Source organism: Protopterus annectens, chromosome 16.part0 (genome assembly GCF_019279795.1).
Source record: "Protopterus annectens isolate FY-2018-M chromosome 16.part0, PAN1.0, whole genome shotgun sequence".
In the NCBI taxonomy this organism is placed as follows: Eukaryota; Metazoa; Chordata; order Ceratodontiformes; family Protopteridae; genus Protopterus; species Protopterus annectens.
The window spans coordinates 269,281,880-269,301,686 of NC_056750.1; the positions used below are offsets into that span (position 1 = coordinate 269,281,880).

A 19,807-nucleotide genomic window follows, 5' to 3' on the forward strand; every position below is an offset into this window, starting at 1 on the left:
CCAGAGATATGAGCAGATAAAGCTAGATGAATAGAGTTCCAGATTATATGCATTTAATATATCCTTTGGAAAATTCAGATTTCTGAAACCTCCGTTTGGTGTTTCTTCACTACCAGAGGTGTTTCAAAGATGTGTTCTATAATTTAAGGGACTAGAAAGTGCTGTGAATATCAACAATGATCTGCTAGCATGGGGTGAAAAAACTGAAAAGTATTGTATAAGGATGACAGTCATTGAATGGACTGGTATGGTGCAGTCTGGAGTTGAACAGAAACTAATATGAAATCAGTGACAGAAACAAAATGAAATGGTAATATGGGTCATGTTCTAACTTCAGTGTGTCTGAAACCAGATACAGAGAAAGTCTAAGGAAAAGTACTGATGTCTGGATCAGAAGGCAAGCATTACTGATGAGATTTCTTGTTGTGATGGCACTATCAGGCAGTATATTTTGAAAAATGTTCCTCATATTTTAGAGATGTGTGTTTTGGAACATGATGTAACTTGGAAATAGTGCAAAGAACAAGAAAAGAGTTTCGCATTGTTTACATGATTAGTGATAGAAGTGTCCCACATCAAATATTTTATGCATTGTAAAGTTGGCCATCATCCAGGCAGACATTAGGTTGAGAATGAGCTAATCTCTCTCCTTTATTTATGCTGCTGTTGTTTGTCTTTCGGCTTTTCCGGGTTAGGGGTCGCCACAGCGGAACTCCAGTCCGTTAATGATTGGCAGTTGTTTTTTATGGTGTCAAGTTGCCAGCCCGACGCCTAACCTTCAGTGAAGGCATGCCCATTAATGCATGTCTTTCTAATGCCCACTCGACCGCGGGGAGGACATGCAGACTCCACACAGAAGGCACTCCCAACGCAAGCCGAGAATAGAACGGGAGAACCTCTTGCTGTAAGGCAACAATGCTACTGCTGCACCACCGCAGAAGTAATTTCTCTCCGTTAGTTACCGAAGACTAATCGTAAAGCACTACAAAATATATTCAGAAAGCAATTTGTTAATGCACCATCAAGATTGCAAAAATGTTATGTCTGCAGAAATGCAGTCTAAACATGAGCTATAAACCAGGAAGTGACAAGCATATAACTAGTATGCTAAGTTATCAGGGCAGCAGAAAGATTTGCTGGGGAAGAACTGGAAGCAGACTGCACTGAGAGAGAAGAACTTAAGAGGGTCTAAAGAGTGCCTTGGGACTGATCCAGAGATACAAATTTTAAAAGATGTCACAGAGAAAGCATGACAAAAGCAAGGTTTTAAGTAAGGCAAGCAATACAGTCCTACTTTGCATTTTAAAAAACAGATTAGCTACATCCAAGGTCTAATGTCAGTGCAGAATGCTAATGACAGGAATTCACAAAACATGTCTTGGTATTTTGGATCGCAAGGGAAAAAGCTTGAGAATTATTATTTCAGCTTGGAATGTGTTGTGTAACTAGAACAAGAAATCCTGAACTGTGCTATTTGTAAGACATTTCACATTAATAGAGGTAGTATATTTGGAGATCAGGACTGTGAGAGCAGAGTCTCCCACTGGGGGATGCACCCCCTCCTGCAAATATGATTTTAAGCCATCTGGAGCAATTGTTGAATCCAGCAGTCTAAAAAGATGGTAGGAGTTTGTTGCTAGTCAGCTTGGTATTCATTTATCACTTGGTGACATGACAAAGTAGACTTCATAGGATCATAGGAGGTTACTAGGCTATTAACCTGGAAGTCATTTCAAGTCTAGTTGTTTCATCCCAATTTAATACCATAGATACTCTAGTCAGTACCCAGGATTGTATTTAGTAATGACAGCCCATGTCCAGGAGGGTTGTGGGTGCTACCCTGGTATGAATTTACAGTGCCTCATCCATTCGTCCAGGTTCCTTTTGAACAGTGTCATAGAGGTATTCTGCATTACATGAATTGGCAACCTATTCCAAAAGATGCAGCACTTGCTGGGAGGCAAATCTGTCTGTCCAGTGCATCCTATTCAAGTTGCAGGCCATATTTAGGTCCCTGGAACAGGTAGCTGTAGTCCCGTTTGATTTACGCATGTGCCTCAAATTCATTAGGTTTGGGTCAGAACGTGTCCTGTAAGCCAGGCATAAGTCTTCCCTAACAAGTCTATATGATAATGAGTGTAGTGACATGGACTTTAGTCAGTCTATGTAAGGCATGTGCTGGAGTCCCTTGATCTTTGTTCGAAACCTCTGAGGTCTCTCCAGTTGCTGTAGGCGCTTTATGCGGTACATGCCAAAAGGGGTGTTATACTCAGTTATGGGCCTGATTAGTGAGGAGTACAGAGGGGTTATAACCTCCTTTGCTCTAGAGGCGATGCCTTTGCTAATCAATTGTGCTACATAGAAGGTCTTCCTTACTACAGTAGACACATGGTGGTCAAAGTTAAGGTCATAGTCTAATTCCGATCCCAGATCCCTTACCACTTTGTAGGTACATAGGTAATTGTTGTTAATTTGATAGTGTGAAGAGACATTGTTTTTACTGAAGGGAATGATGATGCATTTCTTTGCATTTAGTTTGAGACTGTGACTAAGACACCAGTCGTTGGTCTGTGTAAGGCCCTCCTGAAGTATACTGACATCATTTGGGGATTTGATAATTGTACCCAGTTTGCAGTCGTCCTCAGACTTGGTCAGCCACGACCTCTTAGTTTTGGCATGAACTTCTGAGATGTATATGCCAAACAGTAGAGGGCTCAGCGCTGACCTTTGTAGCACCTGCTGGTAACAGGTCTGCTGGTTGATGTGGAGTCACCCACTTTGGTAGTATGTGACCAGTTTGTGAGCCTGTTGGCAATCCAGCTTACAACAAAGGGGTTTACTTTCAGTTGGCTTAAGTTTATCGGTAATGCCTGATTGTGGGATTGTGTTGAAGGCTTTGGCCAAGTTGAGGTATGCTGCATGCTCAGATTTTCCCTCGTTAATGGCCCTGGTCACATTTTTAAAGAAATCCAACAGGTTTTACAGGCAGGATCTGCCCTTAATGAATCCAAATTGGGTCGGATCCAGGGTTTGAAGGTCACCTATGTCTATTTATGAGGTCCATGATGATACGTTCCATCACCTTACAGATGAGGCTGGTCAGACTTGAGGGTCTATAATTCCCTGTGTCTGTTGCTAAGCCACCTTTGTGGAGGGGAGTAACTGTTGTTGTTCTCCATTCTGCAAGAACATAGCATGTGATTATGCTGTGATTGAATAGGATTCTTAGTGTTGATGCTGGTTCATGTTTTAGTTTGTTTAGAAGACAGCCTTGGATGCCATCTGGTCCAATAGAGGCTGTGTTTTTAGCCTTGGCCAAGGCTTTAATGACCTGCTGTTTGGATATGTAGGGTGGGGGAAGTTGGGAGCAATGTTTGTGATAAGTTTGGAGGGGATAAGGGAGTGAAAATTTTGCCAAATCTGTCTGCCAGCAGGTTTGCTATCTCTGCAGGATCAGTGTTTGTGATACCATTAGTCACTAGTTCAGCACATGCTTGTGTCCTACCTTTTAGGTTGCATATGTAGCTGTAAAAGGCCTTATGGTTATCCTTGGCTGTGAGTGCTAAGTTTTTCTCAATGTTACCCTTATTGGATATGACATGTCTTATTTGCCTGTTGAGACTGATTAGGGTGCATTTCCATTAGTTTTCCTAGACAGCAACTTTTTGTGTTTGTTGATGCTGGATGCCCACCAGGGTGGCTTGTTTTTCCTTGGTTCTCTGGCTTTGATTCTCTGTGGAACAGCTGCCTTACTATGAAGATTACCTATTAACTTTGCTAGAATGTAGAACTGCTGTACTGCAAGATGTTGGTCTTTTTCTAGCTCACTTACTTATGAATCATATACTGAAAGGAAGAATACTTGTAACTATGTTATTGCTGATGCCTGTCACTTGTTATCTTGTCCATTTTTATAAGCAAAAACAATTTTACAAATATGTATATCTATAGAAAATGAAATCCAAGTTAAAATATTTATATCTAGCTTCATATTATGTAGTCCTTAGTGTGTCAATTCTTTTTGTAAATTTTCTTTTGTAGTCCTCCTAAAATATTTAATTGTCCTTAAGTGTATACACAGAATGTATTACTTATACTCAGTCAGCCTAATATGTCTTAAAAAACAAAATGTTCTCATTTCTTGTCAAGAGGTTCCTTAACAACTGTCCCATGAGTTTTATAGCCTTTGTATGTATTTCCTTAGCATGAGTATTAAATGTAAAGTTTGATATTATATTAATGCCCAAGTCATTATATTCATTGATCTCAAGTTGTAAAGTCATTAAATATCTAAGAATCTAGGAATTTTTGTTAGAGAAGTACATAATATTACACTTGTCAAAACTTGAATTTTAGGCTGGTAATCGAGGCTCACTTAATGACTGCAAATATTTATTGGAATCATCAGCATCAGTTTTGTTTTGAAATATATATCCAATTTTACAGTCATCGATATATTTATGTATCCAAAAATTTGTGTTCCTCTGGATGCTGGAAAATACTATATCAAATAAATGAGGACCCAAAACTGATCCCTGTGGAACACCTGATCTGATATTGTTAATCCTCGTTCATTCCTTACGTATGGGTATCGGTTCAGAGCTTGGAACTGAGACGGACATTTTCCATGCTCGCGTCTGCTTCAAACTCTCGAGCTAAACTCTTACCCACAATTCCCCTCTCCCTGTTACCCCAGATTTCGTTTGCCGTGTTGCCATCCAGTCGTGTCAAGCTACTTCTCTTGAGCTAAGTACAGTCAATTGTTGTTTAATTGCTTTACAAATTACTTTTCTGTCAGAAAAGTTGATATTTTATTGTCTCTTGCCCTGTCGCATCTAGCGTTCATAATTTCCTCAGATTTTTTTCTGTCCTTTACTTTCCCTTTTTACCGCAAGGTAATTTCTCCTTACCATCATTGGTAACTCCTTTCCCCTTTCTTTTTCATACCGTTGGGTACTCTCTTGTACCATTGCTGGTACTTTTCTATTTGTTAATATGGCAGATAAAAGGGGTAGTCTGGGGTTTAAGTGGTGTTATGATTGTGGACACAAACTGCCTACTTCTGATGCACACTCTTTGTGTTTATTGTTTGGGAGCTTCACATTTATCTGTTGGACCACCTTGTACTATATGTGAAAACTTTTCTAATAGAACTTTGTTAGAAAGGAAAAATAAGTTGATACTGAAGGGACTTCTAAAATCTCCCTTTTCAGAGGCTATTTCTGGGTCAGAGGCCTCAACCCCTCCGAAAGCCCATAAGAAAACAGATGTTTCTACTAAGGCTAAATCCTTGTCTTCGTCTCCGGCTGGGGACTCTCACCAACCAAAATCTAAAAAGGCAAAAATTTCAGCTCTGGCGCTCTCTGTCAGCCCCGGGGCTTTCGGTGCCCAGACTTTCGGCATCAAGGCCTTCGGCTCCATTAGTGATTTCGGCTCCATCCTCTCCTGCAGCCTTCTACATACCGGCACTGAGGGGCTCCTCGGTTCCGACCTTTGCAACTGTATCGGCACCGACCGTTCAGTTGGGGCAGACCTTGACCGCGTCGGCTTCAAGATCTTCCTCAGAACCGAGGCCTTTATTACTGACTCCAGTTTTGTCGATTCCAGTTTCGTCAGCACCGACAACCACTTCGGCACCGATCCCTGTGTCGGTGCAGACAATGACATTGGCACTGATGACTTCTTTGGTGCAGACTAGAGTAGTTCAGTCTTTCTCAGCACCTTTGTCCTCGGTGCGATCAGATGAGATGGGCACCGAGTCTGCCTCTTTTGTGGACAGGCCTGTTTCTCCCTCATTCTCTGTGAGGTCCACTAGAAGTTTTTCTGAACATGATGTGTTGTGTCTTGTGGACCAGGCATTCTTGGCCAGAGGTATTCCACCCCCCAGGAACCATCCTTCCTTGGGAGGTGATCACCCATCTCCAAGGACACCTTCTTATTCTCCTCCTTCATTGCCTTTGTCCATGGATATAGTACAGTCTTCCCCTTCTGTGGTTCCCTTTATGGATCTCACTAAGGAACCGCAGTTGCCTTCATGGCAGGAAACTTTTGCTACAACTCAGGAAGTCGGCTGTGATACGCAAAGCTTGCTGCTCCACAGCCATTCAGGGACTCCAAGTCGGCAGGCTGAGCCACTTAGGGGAGGAGTACCCCTGTCCTTGACACACACTCCTCTCTGGGTGGACCAGCCTTCCAACTGATGGAGAAGGCTTTTGCTGCTGCTGGTGATACCGGACTGTCTATACCTTTGCCCTCCTCTGGTATACTGGCTTCACAAGTCGCATCTAGTGGACACTGGGTGCAAGGGACCCAGGACATATTCCCTCAGGAATCCCTTTTTCCGTTGGCTTTCCCAGCTTCTCCCGCTGAGGAGGTCCACCAGAAAAGTTTGTGTAAGAAGAAGTACATGGACTCCACAGAGGAGTCTCTCACTGAAGAGACAGATTTCGATGAGGGGGAAGGATCCCCTCGGTCACCCTCTGAGGTATCCTTTGGCGATATCCTTGAAATTCTGAAACAGAAAGATGACTGGCAGCCCTCTAATCCAATCCCTGAGGAATCTATGTTCCTGCAGGCTTTTCGCGCCCGGCCCCCTACCTCCTGGGTTACTCCACCTGCCGATGAACTTGTCAAGTTCATCGTGCAACGTGCTTGGAAGGCCCTTGATACTGTTGAAGCTATTCCCCTGAGGCCAGATAAGATCTTGTCCCCTCCTGCTTCAGATCCCCATTGGTCCAAAGGTCTTCCTGTAGATGCTTTGGTGGTGGCGGCCGCAACAAAAAAGGATCTGGCAGAAGAAGAAAGCCAGACTGTCCATCCACCTAACAGAGAGTCCATGGCCCTGAACAGAATAGGGAAGCGCACCTTTGCTTCAGCGACCCTTGCTATCAGGTCCCTGAATTATATGGCACATTTTACCAGGCTTCAAAGGGATCTGGTTTCTGAGCTCTCTGAAACCTTGGCTGGTGCAGTGTCTGATGATTACCGTGACAAAGTGGCATCTCAGCTGGCCACCATTGAGTCTATATCTAACTCCTCTATGCGATTGATATCTCACACATCAGAAAGAGCAGCTAGAGAGGCGGGTTCAGCTGCAGTCTTGAGACGACATGCCTGGATGTGCTTGTGCAACTTCGCAGAACCTTTTAAGTCTTCCTTTCTTAATGCCTCATTGAGCCCTCCTTGTTGTTTGGGCCCAAAGTTAAAAGCACACTGGCCAGATGTGAACAAGACGGTAAGACCCTTTCTGCCGTAGGTGTCCGTTATTCTTCCCCTCAACGTGCTTTCTCCCGAAACCAAAAGAGTGGGAAGATATGGTTCAAGAAATCTCAGGGTCCTTTCCATGACACACAGGCCGAGTTCTCCCCCAGAGGCAGAGGTGGAAACTCACAGGGAAGACGCTCCTTTCAGGGCAGAGGGGGACCGCCTAACCAGGGTTCCAGGGATTCTTTCCCTGGTCAGTCCTACCAGCGCTCCTGAAGAGTGGCCCAACTCCTTTCCTCTGGAGGTGGTTGGGGGACGTTTCTCCTTGTACCCTTCTGCCTGGCTAACCATCACCACCGATTCTTGGGTACAAAGGATCATAACCAGAGGTTATCATATCCCCTTCGATCTTTGTCCTGTCCCTTTAAAAAAATCTTCCCGACGTTCCACCCAGTCAAAGGGAAGAAGCAGCACTAGAGATATAAAAGCTGCTAAGAAAAAGAGTCATCCAAATAGTCCCTCCAGACCAGATAGGATCCGGATTCTACTCAAGACTATTTTTGGTGCCAAAGAAAACCGGGGACTGGAGACCCATTTTGGATCTCAGTGTATTGAACAAGTTTGAGAGAGTACAAAAATTCCGGATGGTTACAGTACAGTCTATCCTCCCGCTTTTGGCAAAAGATGATTGGATGTGCTCTATAGATCTTCAGGATGCATACTACCACATAAAGGTGGACAGGCCATCAAGAAGATTTCTGTGCTTTTGTGCAGGAGCCAGTCACTACCAGTTCAGAGTACTGCCCTTCGGACTCTCTAAAGCCCCCACAGTGTTCAGAAAGTGCATGGTAGTTGTCACAGCTCACTTACGACTTCAAGGATTCCAAGTGTTTCCGTACCTAGATGACTGGCTCATTTCCACCCCCACCAGACATCTACTGGAAAAAGTCCTGGCATACTCTCTCTTCGCTGCTCTAAGGCTAGGCATAACCATAAACTGGCAGAAATCCAATCTCACCCCATCTCATTCGACAGAATTTATAGGGGTTATCTTGGACACAAAAAAACTGCAGAGCTGCTATTCCAGAGCACAACATTTTAAGGATAAAGCAACAACTAATTCCAATCCTTTCAAAGGAAAAATCCACGGCTCACTCGGTTCTACAGCTGTTGGGTTCCATGGCAGCCTCCATCACCATTGTTCCCCTGGCCAGGTTTCACATGAGGCTTCTACAATGGCTACTGCTCACCCAATGGTATCCTTTTCAGCATCCTCTTTCAGCCATGATTCGAGTAACCCACAGGTGCAAACAAGATTTAAATTGATGGATGACACACAATCTCTCACAATGGTCTCGCCCCCTTTTCCACCAGCAACCCAAGACCACAGTGACCATGGATGCCTCCCTGATGGGTGGGGGGGGGCTATGTCAGGGACAGACAATCCAAGGCACTTGGTCCCAACTGGAGGCCCGTCTGCATATAAATGTTCCAGAGCTGAGGGTGGTGCTTCTGGCGTTGCAAGCATTCCATCCCCTGCTGCCGTCTGGGACAATTGTGATTAAATCAGACAACATGGCGGTGGTCTGGTGCATCAACAAGCAAGGTGGAACCAGATGTTACCCCGTTTGTCGAGAGGCCATGAGGATATGGCAATGGGTGATGGCTACCAACTGTTTTCTTCTAGCAATGCACATTCCCAGGAGTTCCAGTGTGACAGCAGACAGACTCAGCAGGTGCATTCTGCAACCTCACGAGTGGTCCCTGAATCCCTTGATAGTGGCAGAGATCTTCCACCACTGGGGCCATCCTTGCTGCGACATCTTTGCATCCCCGACCAACTACAAATGCAACAACTACTTCACCTTGATTCCCCCTCCGGGACAGTCACCCAGGGATGCTCTAGTCCACTATTGGCCCTCGGGTCTTCTCTACGCATTTCCGCCCTTTCCTCTCATTCCCCAGTTTCTGAAGAAAGCCCGGCGGTTGAAGAGCAAGGTATTCCTCATAGCACCATATTGGCCACGACAGATTTGGTTCCCATTCCTTTGGCCTCACCTACTAGATCGACCATGGATCCTCCATCCAATCCCGGAGTTGATCTCACACCCACAGAACCTGATTCATCCCAACCTGAACAGCCTGAAGCTAACGGCTTGGCTACTCCAATTCCCTTGATTGCCAGGCAGAATGATCTTTCTTTACCAGTACGTGATATTCTCATTGCTTCTCATAAGTCCTCCACTAGAATTACTTTTCTGAGCAAGTGGAAAAGATTTAACAGTCAAATATGCAAAGGTATGGCTCCAGAATAAACAGTTGTAAAAAATCCAAAGCAACAGCAAAATAAGTCCAAAAACTCAGAGGAACTTGATGTTAGCTCAGCTTTATTCACACAAGCGCTTTCACTAGTAGCTTCATCAGGTGTATAAAACATGCTGATTAAGACACCTATTTATACAAATCAGTCAAATCATGTGACAAAATTAAAAGTGAAAATCTTATAAAAAATACAAACAATATTACAAGTAAATAAACTTCTAAAAATATATGCTAAAAACTCACTTCTTTCGTAAAGGCCTTTTCTGAAGGATAGGTTTGATAGGAACATGGTCATTAAGACCATGTCCATAGTTGGCCCTCAACCTGACAATCCAATTAGCTTCTAGATCTTCTGTTCTATGCCTTATGTTGCCCCATCTCACATTCTCATAAGTCCTAGCTAACACTGAAAACTTAAACACATGCTGTTCATCTGTGTCAGACACATGCTTAGCTAGTGCATTAACTAAATTCTTCTTCTTTATATTATACAGGTGCTCTCTAATTCTTTCTTTTAAAGAGCGGTCAGTTTTACCTACATAATATTTATTACATAGGACGCAAACCGCAATATATATCACATGCATTGTATTACAAGACGCACTGGTTGTAATCTGGAAAAGTTCACCTGTATCTGGATGTTTAAAAACAGAATCTGTGGAGACATATCAACAATAGTTGCAGTCTCCACATGGCTTAGTACCTCCACCAGTAGTTACATGTTTCTGAAAACTATTATAACATAACCTAGACTTAAGTGACTTTCTATTTTTAAACGAAAACTGGGGTTTTGAGCCTACCAATGTCTTTATACTATCATCTGTCATCAGAATACCCCAGTGTTTATTAATAACTTCAGTATACAAACTGACATCCCTAGTGTAATGCAGGGACATCCTGAGCTTGTTATTGACAGGTCTTTTTGTTCTACTTGATTTTTCTGAAAAGTAAGGTTTAGCTATGGTTGATCTCATATGATCCATTGCTATGGAATTCTTACTCACTAACTCTTGCTCATACCCCCTAGCTACCAATTCCGCTTCAGTTTTAATTTTATAGTGTTGATAATCTTCATCCTTGGCATTAAGCCTAGATGCTCTAAAAAACTGGTTCTTGGCAACATTGCTAAAAACAAAATTCGGGTGCATACTCTGCCTGTTAAGTAGCTGATTGACATGACACTCTTTTTTATATAACTTACTACTTAAACAACCTTTATCATCCACACTAATATAGACATCTAAATAATGTATGCCTACAGTGGAATAATTCAGTGTGAATTTTAAAAAATCAGATGAGATATTAATATATTCCACAAATTGCATTAATTGTTGTTCTGTACCATTCCAAATCAAAAACAAATCATCTACAAATCTTTTATAAAAAGAAATGTAACAGTTGATGGGACCATATAACAAATGTTGGCTCTCCCATACACTCATCACCGCATTCGCATAACTGTTGGAGCAAGAGCTCCCCATGGCAACACCATTCTTTTGCCAAAAATTTTTTTGGTTATATACAAAGATGTTATTTTGTAACGCTAAACTCAGCAAGGTTTGTATTAGATATATCTCATCATCTTTAAAATTGCCTAAATTGGACAATAAATCAATGACATATTCTATGCCTACAGTATTAGGAATTACAGTAAAGAGAGAATCCACATCCAATGTGACAAGTAGTATGTTATCTAGTTTGGTGATATTCTTTGAAAACTCAAATAAATTATTCAAAAAATGCTCAGTGTCTCTCAAAATTGTTTTAGATTTACAAACAATAGGTCTCAAATACTTTTCCAAGTATATAGATAGGGGCTCCGTACACCAATTATTGCCTGCCACTATTGGTCTCATAGGTGGTTTATTACAATTCTTATGGACTAGCGGTAGTCCTTGTATGATAGGAATGGTAGGATTAGATGTATGAAAGTAAGTAGCCAGCTCATGACTTATCAATGAACTAGCTTCTAACCACTCAATAGATCTGCAGACATTACAAATCATGGTATCAACCCGTTCAGAGGTAATCATCTCATAAAAACTTCTATCAGATAACATGTCATGCATTGCTTTATCATAATCTACCTTATTCATTAAGACAATCTGGCCTCCTTTATCGGCAGGTCTAATGACCGGTCTTGTCTATTTTCCAAATCCACTAAAGCTTTATATTCAAGGCTACTCAAATTATGCCTTGATCTTGTTCTATTAAACTTGCATTTATTGTTATAAATATCATAAATGCTGGAAATACACATCTGTTCAAATTCCTTGTAATATTGTTTGTATTTTTTATAAGATTTTCACTTTTAATTTTGTCACATGATTTGACTGATTTGTATAAATAGGTGTCTTAATCAACATGTTTTATACACCTGACAAAGCTACTAGTGAAAGCACTTGTGTGAATAAAGCTGAGCTAACATCAAGTTCCTCTGAGTTTTTGGACTTATTTTGCTGCTGCTGTGGAATTTTTACAATTGATTTTTTACAACTGTTTATTCTGGAGCCATACCTTTGCATATTTGACTGTTATTTGGTTTCTGTTTTTATTGCAAAGGTTATAGTTGTTGGTTTGGTGAGTTCTTTTTTCCTTTTCACAAGTGGAAAAGATTTACCTGTTGGCTGAAAGATAAACAAGTAGACCCCTTTTCAGCACCAGTGTCGATAATACTAGACTATCTGGCCGATCTGTTTCAATCGGGTCTATCGGCCTCTACCATTAGAGTTCATTTGGCTGCAATCTCTAATTTTCATGAGGGTGTCCAAGATTCCTCTCTTATGTCCCATAAATTGTGTAATACCTTCATAAAAGGTGTGAATCATCTGAAGCCACCTTTTAGAGAACCTATTCAACCATGGGATTTATCATTAGTTCTACAAGCTCTGACAATGGCACTTTAACCAGCCTCTTCTTGCGACCTCAAGTATTTGTCATGGAAAACCTTGTTTTTGGTCACTATTACTTCTGCCAGACGTATTTCTGAACTTCAAGCTTTGTATATCAAGAGTCCATACTTGATTTTTCATAGAGATAGAGTGTCTCTGAGAACTAATCCGTCATTTCTGCCTAAAGTGATCTCTGAAATGTCTATTAATCAAGCCATTGAATTGCCAGTTTTCTTTCCCAACCATTCAAACAGAGGAGAATATTGCCTACATACCCTTGATACAAACAGCCAAATCCATTTTTACCTAAACAGGACTAAAACCTTTCTTAAATTTGACCAGTTGTTTTTGGCCTTTTCTGGACCTAGATTAGGATCGGCTGTTGCTAAGGTCACATTAGCTAGATGGTTGAAGGACTGTGTGACCTTTATTTACACACAACATAATATCTCGTTGCCTACTACCATGAAAGCTCATTCAACAAGGTCGGTGGCAACTTCTGCTGCTTTCCATGCCTGAGCTTCTTTACATGACATCTGTGCAGCTGCAACATGTGCTATGCCTCATACCTTCATCAATCATTACAAATTGGATTTGGCCTCCAGTGGAAGAGCATCTGTTGGTTCTATGGTGCTCAGGAATGTCCTTCCGTGAGAGCCTCCCAGGAATAGAGGTAGCTGGGGACTCTGTCCTATACGTAAGGAATGAACGAGGATTAACAATATCAGATAAAGAAGTTATGTCTTGCCATAACGTTCCATCTGTATTGTTGATCCTCGTTCAGTCATTACGACCCTCCCTCCTTCCCCCTCCTGTGGTTTCTAGTGGATCTCACCATCCAGTTCTCTGAGGGTATTTGACCAGATGTAGCCTCTACCGTCTTTAACTTGCAAACTCAATCTGAGGATACAGGGAGAGGGGAATTGTGGGTAAGAGTTTAGCTCAAGAGTTTGAAACTGACGCGAGCTTGGAAAATGGCCGGCTCAGTTCCGAGCTCGAAACCGATACCCATAAGTAATGACTGAACTAGGATCAACAATACAGATGGAATGTTATGGTAAGACATAACTTCTTTTTTTAACAGGTAAATCATCACAATGAAAATTATGAATCTTAACACACTGCTTTCTATTGAGCAGCCAATTCAAGAGCCATCTAATGACATTTCCTAATAACCTGAAATGGTAGACTCTCAAAGCTTTGGCAAGATCCAAATAAATTATCCCCATCAACAATCTTAGATCTAAGACCATAAGTATCTGTTCATAAAAACTTCTTAGTTACTCAAAGTTGTTCTTCCTTTAATACAACTATGGTGTTCGGTGTCTTTAACCACTAAGAAATTACTGGAATTACCCATAAGATCTAATAAACATTTCTCAAAGTACTTCTGTACTAATGATGTTAAACTTATTGGCTTTTAGTTTTTTAGTTGATGTTGCTTGTCATGTTTGTAAACTGGTGAAATACAGGGTAATTTTAAGAAATTAGGAACTGTACCAATTGCCAAAATTTTATTAACATTATGCCCATTTTTGTGTATTATTTTAGCTTTAATATTGAATAATAAATTACTTGATGTCATATTCTGTCCTATAGAATGTTTTCTTTCTTTCATTATGAGCCTTAGAGATAGTAAAATTAGAAATAATTGTGCATGGTCCAGAAACGGCAATTTGATCTAAGCAGTCATTTTTGTCACAAAAAAAATCTTGTCTAGTATTTGCAAAGAGTTTGTTAAATTCATTCACAATTGTATAGGCATCTTGAATAACTTCATCATTAATTGTAATTGTGCTGATTAGTATCATATTCTTTATTGAGTTAATCTGTTTATAAACTTTCTTATTGGAGGAATTACTAGTCCGTTTATTTTCATAATCATTTTATCCATTTTAATTTCCAATCTTAAATTCTTACAGATGGTTTTAATTTTTTTTCCTTATTGGTATTTGTTGGGAATTTCTTTAAGGTTTTATAATTCCCTCTTTATAACCTTAATATTACTTTATTCCACCGCTTAGGAAAATAAATGTTTCCATACTTGTAACATACAGATGCTTTAACACAGTTGCACAGTACATTTTCAGATATCAAGAACCCAAGTTGATATTCCGTAAATGAAGCTAGGTTGTGCCAATCAACATTACTAATTTGTGAAGTCAGTTTGTAATAATTAGTTTCACCCAAAGTATATCTTTTAAATTGAGATATCCTTTGTTCCTAGCAAATCCACCTTGAATGTTATTGAATTATGATCAAACAAGCCTAAAGGCGAAAGAGCCTGCAAACACTTTATTTTTTCAGGGATATTAGTAGCTATAATATCAAATATATTTTCTCCTCATATTACTAGAAATCGGTGGGTCATCCCATGAAAAGAAATAATGTTAAGAAACTCTTTTTCAAAATTAGAGTTGGTAGACAAAGTTTTCCAGTTAATTCCGGGGTAATTAAATTTGCCAACTAAAAATATGTTTATTATCAAGATAACTTTCTAAATTTAATAAACATTTCCAGTGAGTTTAACTATCCACACCTGGAGTACATTAACTTAAAACAAGATAAGTATAAATTGACCTATTAATATCAAAATCTTGACATAAATGGTTTCAGAGTCTACTATCTGTTTTACAAGACAGGAAAAAAGTAGTCTTATGATCTCAGAAAGTAATCCTGCCACCTTTAGAATTTTGAAATAAGCACTCAGATTTGACAGACTCATGCATATGAAAACAAGGTGAATTCCAAGTTTCTGTTATAGCAACAATTTTATAATTTTATTTTGCTATTAAGCTAATACGTTCATCAAAAACTTTCCCAATCTTCTGGCACTGCAAAATAAACACTTCACATTTCTATCAACCTCTCATTAACTAATATGTGGTTTGGTACTCTGTCTTTTATTAAAAAAAGACCAATCTGTTCAGTAATCTTACCAGCCACTTATGAAGCTTCATGCTAATATAAGTATAACATATCCTAAGAAAAGAGTCTAAAATCATTAATGCATTCTTCCCAGTATGTAATCAGTTCACCAAGTTAAGTTGCCTTAGCCTTTTATTAAATATATGGTGGGCTTTAGTAGACATATAATCAAGTTGTGAAAATGATAGTATAGTTTTACTGAGCATATATAGAGCATATATATATATATACTCGGCATTTAATCTTTCCAGGTGCTCAATTATAGCAAGAATCATTTGTTCCTGTATGAAGTACAAATGCATCATATCTAGGTTTCATCAAAGTCAACTTTTATAGTACATTTGGCACATCAGTCAGTTTCAGTTGTGGCAAAGCTGTTATTGTGTGTTATACATGTCCAATCCACTAAACTGACCTCAACAGATGTTAACACGGAATCACCTAAAATTATAATCTCTTATTTGTTTCCTCTTGAAGATGTTATAATATTTTCATTTGTCTGATCAGTAATATCAACTATGTGATACTTATTACCTATATGTCATATTAGTATTATCCTAAATTTCATTAGAATCCATTTTCTAAATGGTTTCCTTAATTGATGTTTTTATCACATGTAATGAGATCTTTCCCATCTAAAAATTTCCCTACCTAATACATGTTTGGTTGTTTCCCTACATAGTGATGATGCTTGCTTAGTACATTATGTAATTAAGTTGTCATTTTCAGAGGTCAGGTTTATGTTATAAGAGGTGTAGATGTATTACTAAGAGGGGCCTAGATATGTCCAGACAGTCATTCAGACATGATGACTTAGGGGAACTGTGTAAAGGTCAATCAGATGGAGTTCCAACTATACTGCAAGAAGTACCAGACACAGGACTGTTGACACCACAATATTTGAAATACAGAATATTGATAAAGAATCTTGCAAGATAGTTCTGAGATTTCCAGAAATGATACTAGACTCTGAAGAGTGGTATTTTAGATGTATTTATTTTTTATTTAACATTTGTTATCCAGGATAGTCCAACTGGACAACAAGTGTCTATTTTCATCAGAGTCCTGGGGAGAAAAGCTCCATAAAAAGTAGAAGAAACATGCAAATTACATTAACATGAAATTCCAAAGTTGCAAAAATGCAGTAGAGATGAGAAAAAATATGACAGTGCATAGATAAATGTTTATAGGTGGATGTTACAATAGAAAAACAATATCAGCAGCATTGTCTATTCCTGTGTTGAATGAAAGATAACATTTTTGTACAAAATGTAGTGTGTAACTTAAAAATATCAATTTGCAGTATTGCCCAATTCCTGGGATGGATGAACAGATAACATTTTGTACATTATTTACAATATTTACAGTGAGCAACTTAGAGGCTGTCAGACAGGTGTTGCATATGATGAACAGTATATAATGCGTTTATATAGCAACCATGACAGGGCATGCACTTGTGTCCTTCATACATATCCCTATAGTTATACGTGGCTTTATGGAGATTTGTTGCAATTGCATTAATGGCTGGTGTAGAGATGATTTCAGGAGACTCTTAAAATAGGATGTACATTTTAGAAGTCTAAGGTCAGGAGGGAGTTTGTTCTAAGTCTTACCAATTTTATGGACAAAGAGAGATTCCCCAGAGTTGTTTTTGCATGAGATGCTTTCAATTAAGGCTTTGTTGCTGGAGCATAGTTGTCTATTAGAATTGTAGAAGTTAAGAAGACCTATCAGGGAGGTTTTTTTTTCGGGATAGTACAGTATTTGATGGGCTAAAAACTAGAAACTTGGAATATGCCTAGGGTGACTGGGAGTGGGGGAGATAGGGAGTTGATCCAGTTCACAGACTGGTGGTGGTTGTCCAGATAGCTCTTGAAACAGGGCAGAGTGGGGATGTTAAAGTTGAGGTCAGAGAGGCAGGTTAGAAGTTTCTTGGGCGATATCATGTCAGATGCTTTGGATAAGTCAAGAAAGGTAGCCAAGACTAGTTTACCTTGGTTCCTGTAGGAGTTTAGTGTTGGTGAATCTAAATAGGGTAGTGGAAGTACTGTGGGATGGGTGGCAGCCGTGCTGGTGATGGATGTACCTTTAAAATCTTTGAGAGGGGTGAAAGAATTGCTATTGGGCAATAGAGAGGTTGATAGAGGGCCCACCTTTGTGTAGCAGGAATAATGAATGAGGTTTTCTACAAGGTTGGCACAGTGTTTATGATGTTTTTAATGAAAAATATTTGAATAAAATTATTTTAAATTTTAAAATGTTTTTAAGTAAATGTTGACACTGCAGATTTTACTGATAGCCTGTTATATGCTGCCAGAGTAAAATATGATTATAATATGTCAGTTATGGATTTAAACTGCAGTATCAAATGCCAGTATAAAGTAAAATAGTTAGCTTTTGGGGATATGGAAAATTGGGCTTTGTTCTTTTAAGAGGATAATGCCTTAACTCAGTGCTAGTATCAGGGGAGCTTCATATGGTGCAATGCATGCAAGTTGGTGGCCTTGCTGATAGCCATTAAATATTTGTGAAATTTGGTAGCTATGTACATGTGTCCGTATTGTTACTGAACACCCTGACCACAGGTGAATAGTGTATTATTTGTTGATGGTGGACATTACTGGAAGCATATTAGCTGCAGAAAACATTTTTAAAAGTAGTGTCTTTGAAATGCCTTCATGTCAGTATAGATGTACTGGGACTATGGTCTCCTCATTGAGACGTCTGTAAAGATCTTGTCAGGTTGAATGCTTGCATGCATGTCTTTTTGATTATAGTTATGAAATTGCAACTGTTCATCATTATTATTTGTGGCTCTTTCTCTAAAACTGATTTTCTGCACTTGAAAATACTGACATAAAAATGAATCTTCCTTTTATGTTTTTTCAGCTACAAAGAACTACAAAAAACTGAAGTGCAATGTGATTCTATGGAAACACTTGGGGAAGAACTATATGATCTAGTAGATGTTTACAAAACTGGGCACAGTGAGAAAATAACTGGTGAGTAAATTGATTACATACATACTGTCTTGCAGCACTTCAATCAGTCTCTGATGTTAGCTAAGTAGCTTAGGAAGATGAGGAACAGTTGTAAGTTTAAAATTTAAGTATTGTATTGGTTTGCATTTACAAAAGTGATTAAGAAATGTTTGGCATTACTGAAGTCTTTTATTGTTTTAAGTCATTTTTAGTACCATATGTTTAAAGTTTAGTGCAAGCATATTTCATTGTCTCCTTTCTACAAGGCAGATACCCATGACCAATGCAATATCACAAACATACTAAGGGCATTTAATTTTTTTATTAATTTATTGTCACCCTTTTGCTGTTAACTGTATACTGCTACCAGATCAGAAAGAAGGAAAAAGTTTGTATACTAAGTAAGGAAATTTAAGAACATTCAAGCATTCCCAACAGTGAGTTGATTTCTCTAGCCATTAATTATAGTACTTTATAAATGACTGGCCAGTAGTGAGTTGGTCTTGATATTGTGAATTGCAAGGGGAAAAAGCGTGAAAATTATTTCAGCTTGGAATGTGTTGTGTAACCAGAACAAGAAATCCTGAACTGTGCTATTTGTAAGACATTTCACATTAATAGAGGTTTGCCTATAAGTGGTTGAGGTTGATCAGTTTGTACCGTGTGTGTGAGTGTTTGGGGAATTAGGGTTTATAATAGGTAGGACCCTCCTGTCTCTCTCAGTTTTAGCCACTGATTGTGAAGATGCAAGTAAGTATTGAACTATAGAATTCAATACTTAAGAGGTTGTATTATGAGAAAATCATCTGATTCCTGGAAGGAAATATGGGAAAACACAAGACAGAAAATAATTAAGCGCATAAAAAAGGGAACCGATTGTAATGGACATGGACCAAAAAAATATAGACCATTAAGATGTTCCATCTCCCTTATCTGCCCCTGTCTCCATCTTTAAGGCCAGTGGTTCTAGATAAAGTACAGTCTGATGAAGCCCTCCAAGGGTGAAAGCGCTTACTGGTCCTAAATAAAGAACGTTCCTGTTATTATATCTTGTGGAGCTATTGTTCTTACTGGACGAGCAGAGTAACTTTTTTATCCTGTGAATATATTTGGATTCGTCAAGCCGTTGTGCTCCTACGCTTTTGTTGAGGCTAGATAAAGTGCACATAAGGGATTAGAGGGCATCCTTGCCTGCCACTTTGTATCTGGACCTCAGATGTTGTCCTGATTTATTTTAATTACCACCATTGCTCCTTGATAAAGTTCCTGTATCAACGCAGTAAAGTACATAGGGAACCCAATATATTGGAAGATTTCAAATAGGTAATCCCATTTGCTCAGCTGAATGTCTTTTCATCACCCAGGCTTACTGTTACAAAAGGCCTCCTGTATGTTTCTGTATCCTAATGTATCGTGGTTGATAATTCTCGGCGAGAGTTTTGCTAATCTCTTGGCAATGATTGATAGGAAGATTTTGTAGTC

At 39.4% G+C, this 19,807-nt stretch overlaps 1 protein-coding gene across 1 annotated transcript in view; it reads left to right on the forward strand.

Moving 5' to 3' along the window:
- LOC122790988 overlaps positions 1-19,807 on the forward strand; it is a 542,539-nt gene that overhangs the window by 249,124 nt on the left and 273,608 nt on the right. The window contains exon 4 of the mRNA XM_044058711.1: positions 18,234-18,346. Coding sequence (XP_043914646.1) covers positions 18,234-18,346 — 113 coding nt within the window. The remainder of the gene's footprint in view (positions 1-18,233; positions 18,347-19,807) is intronic.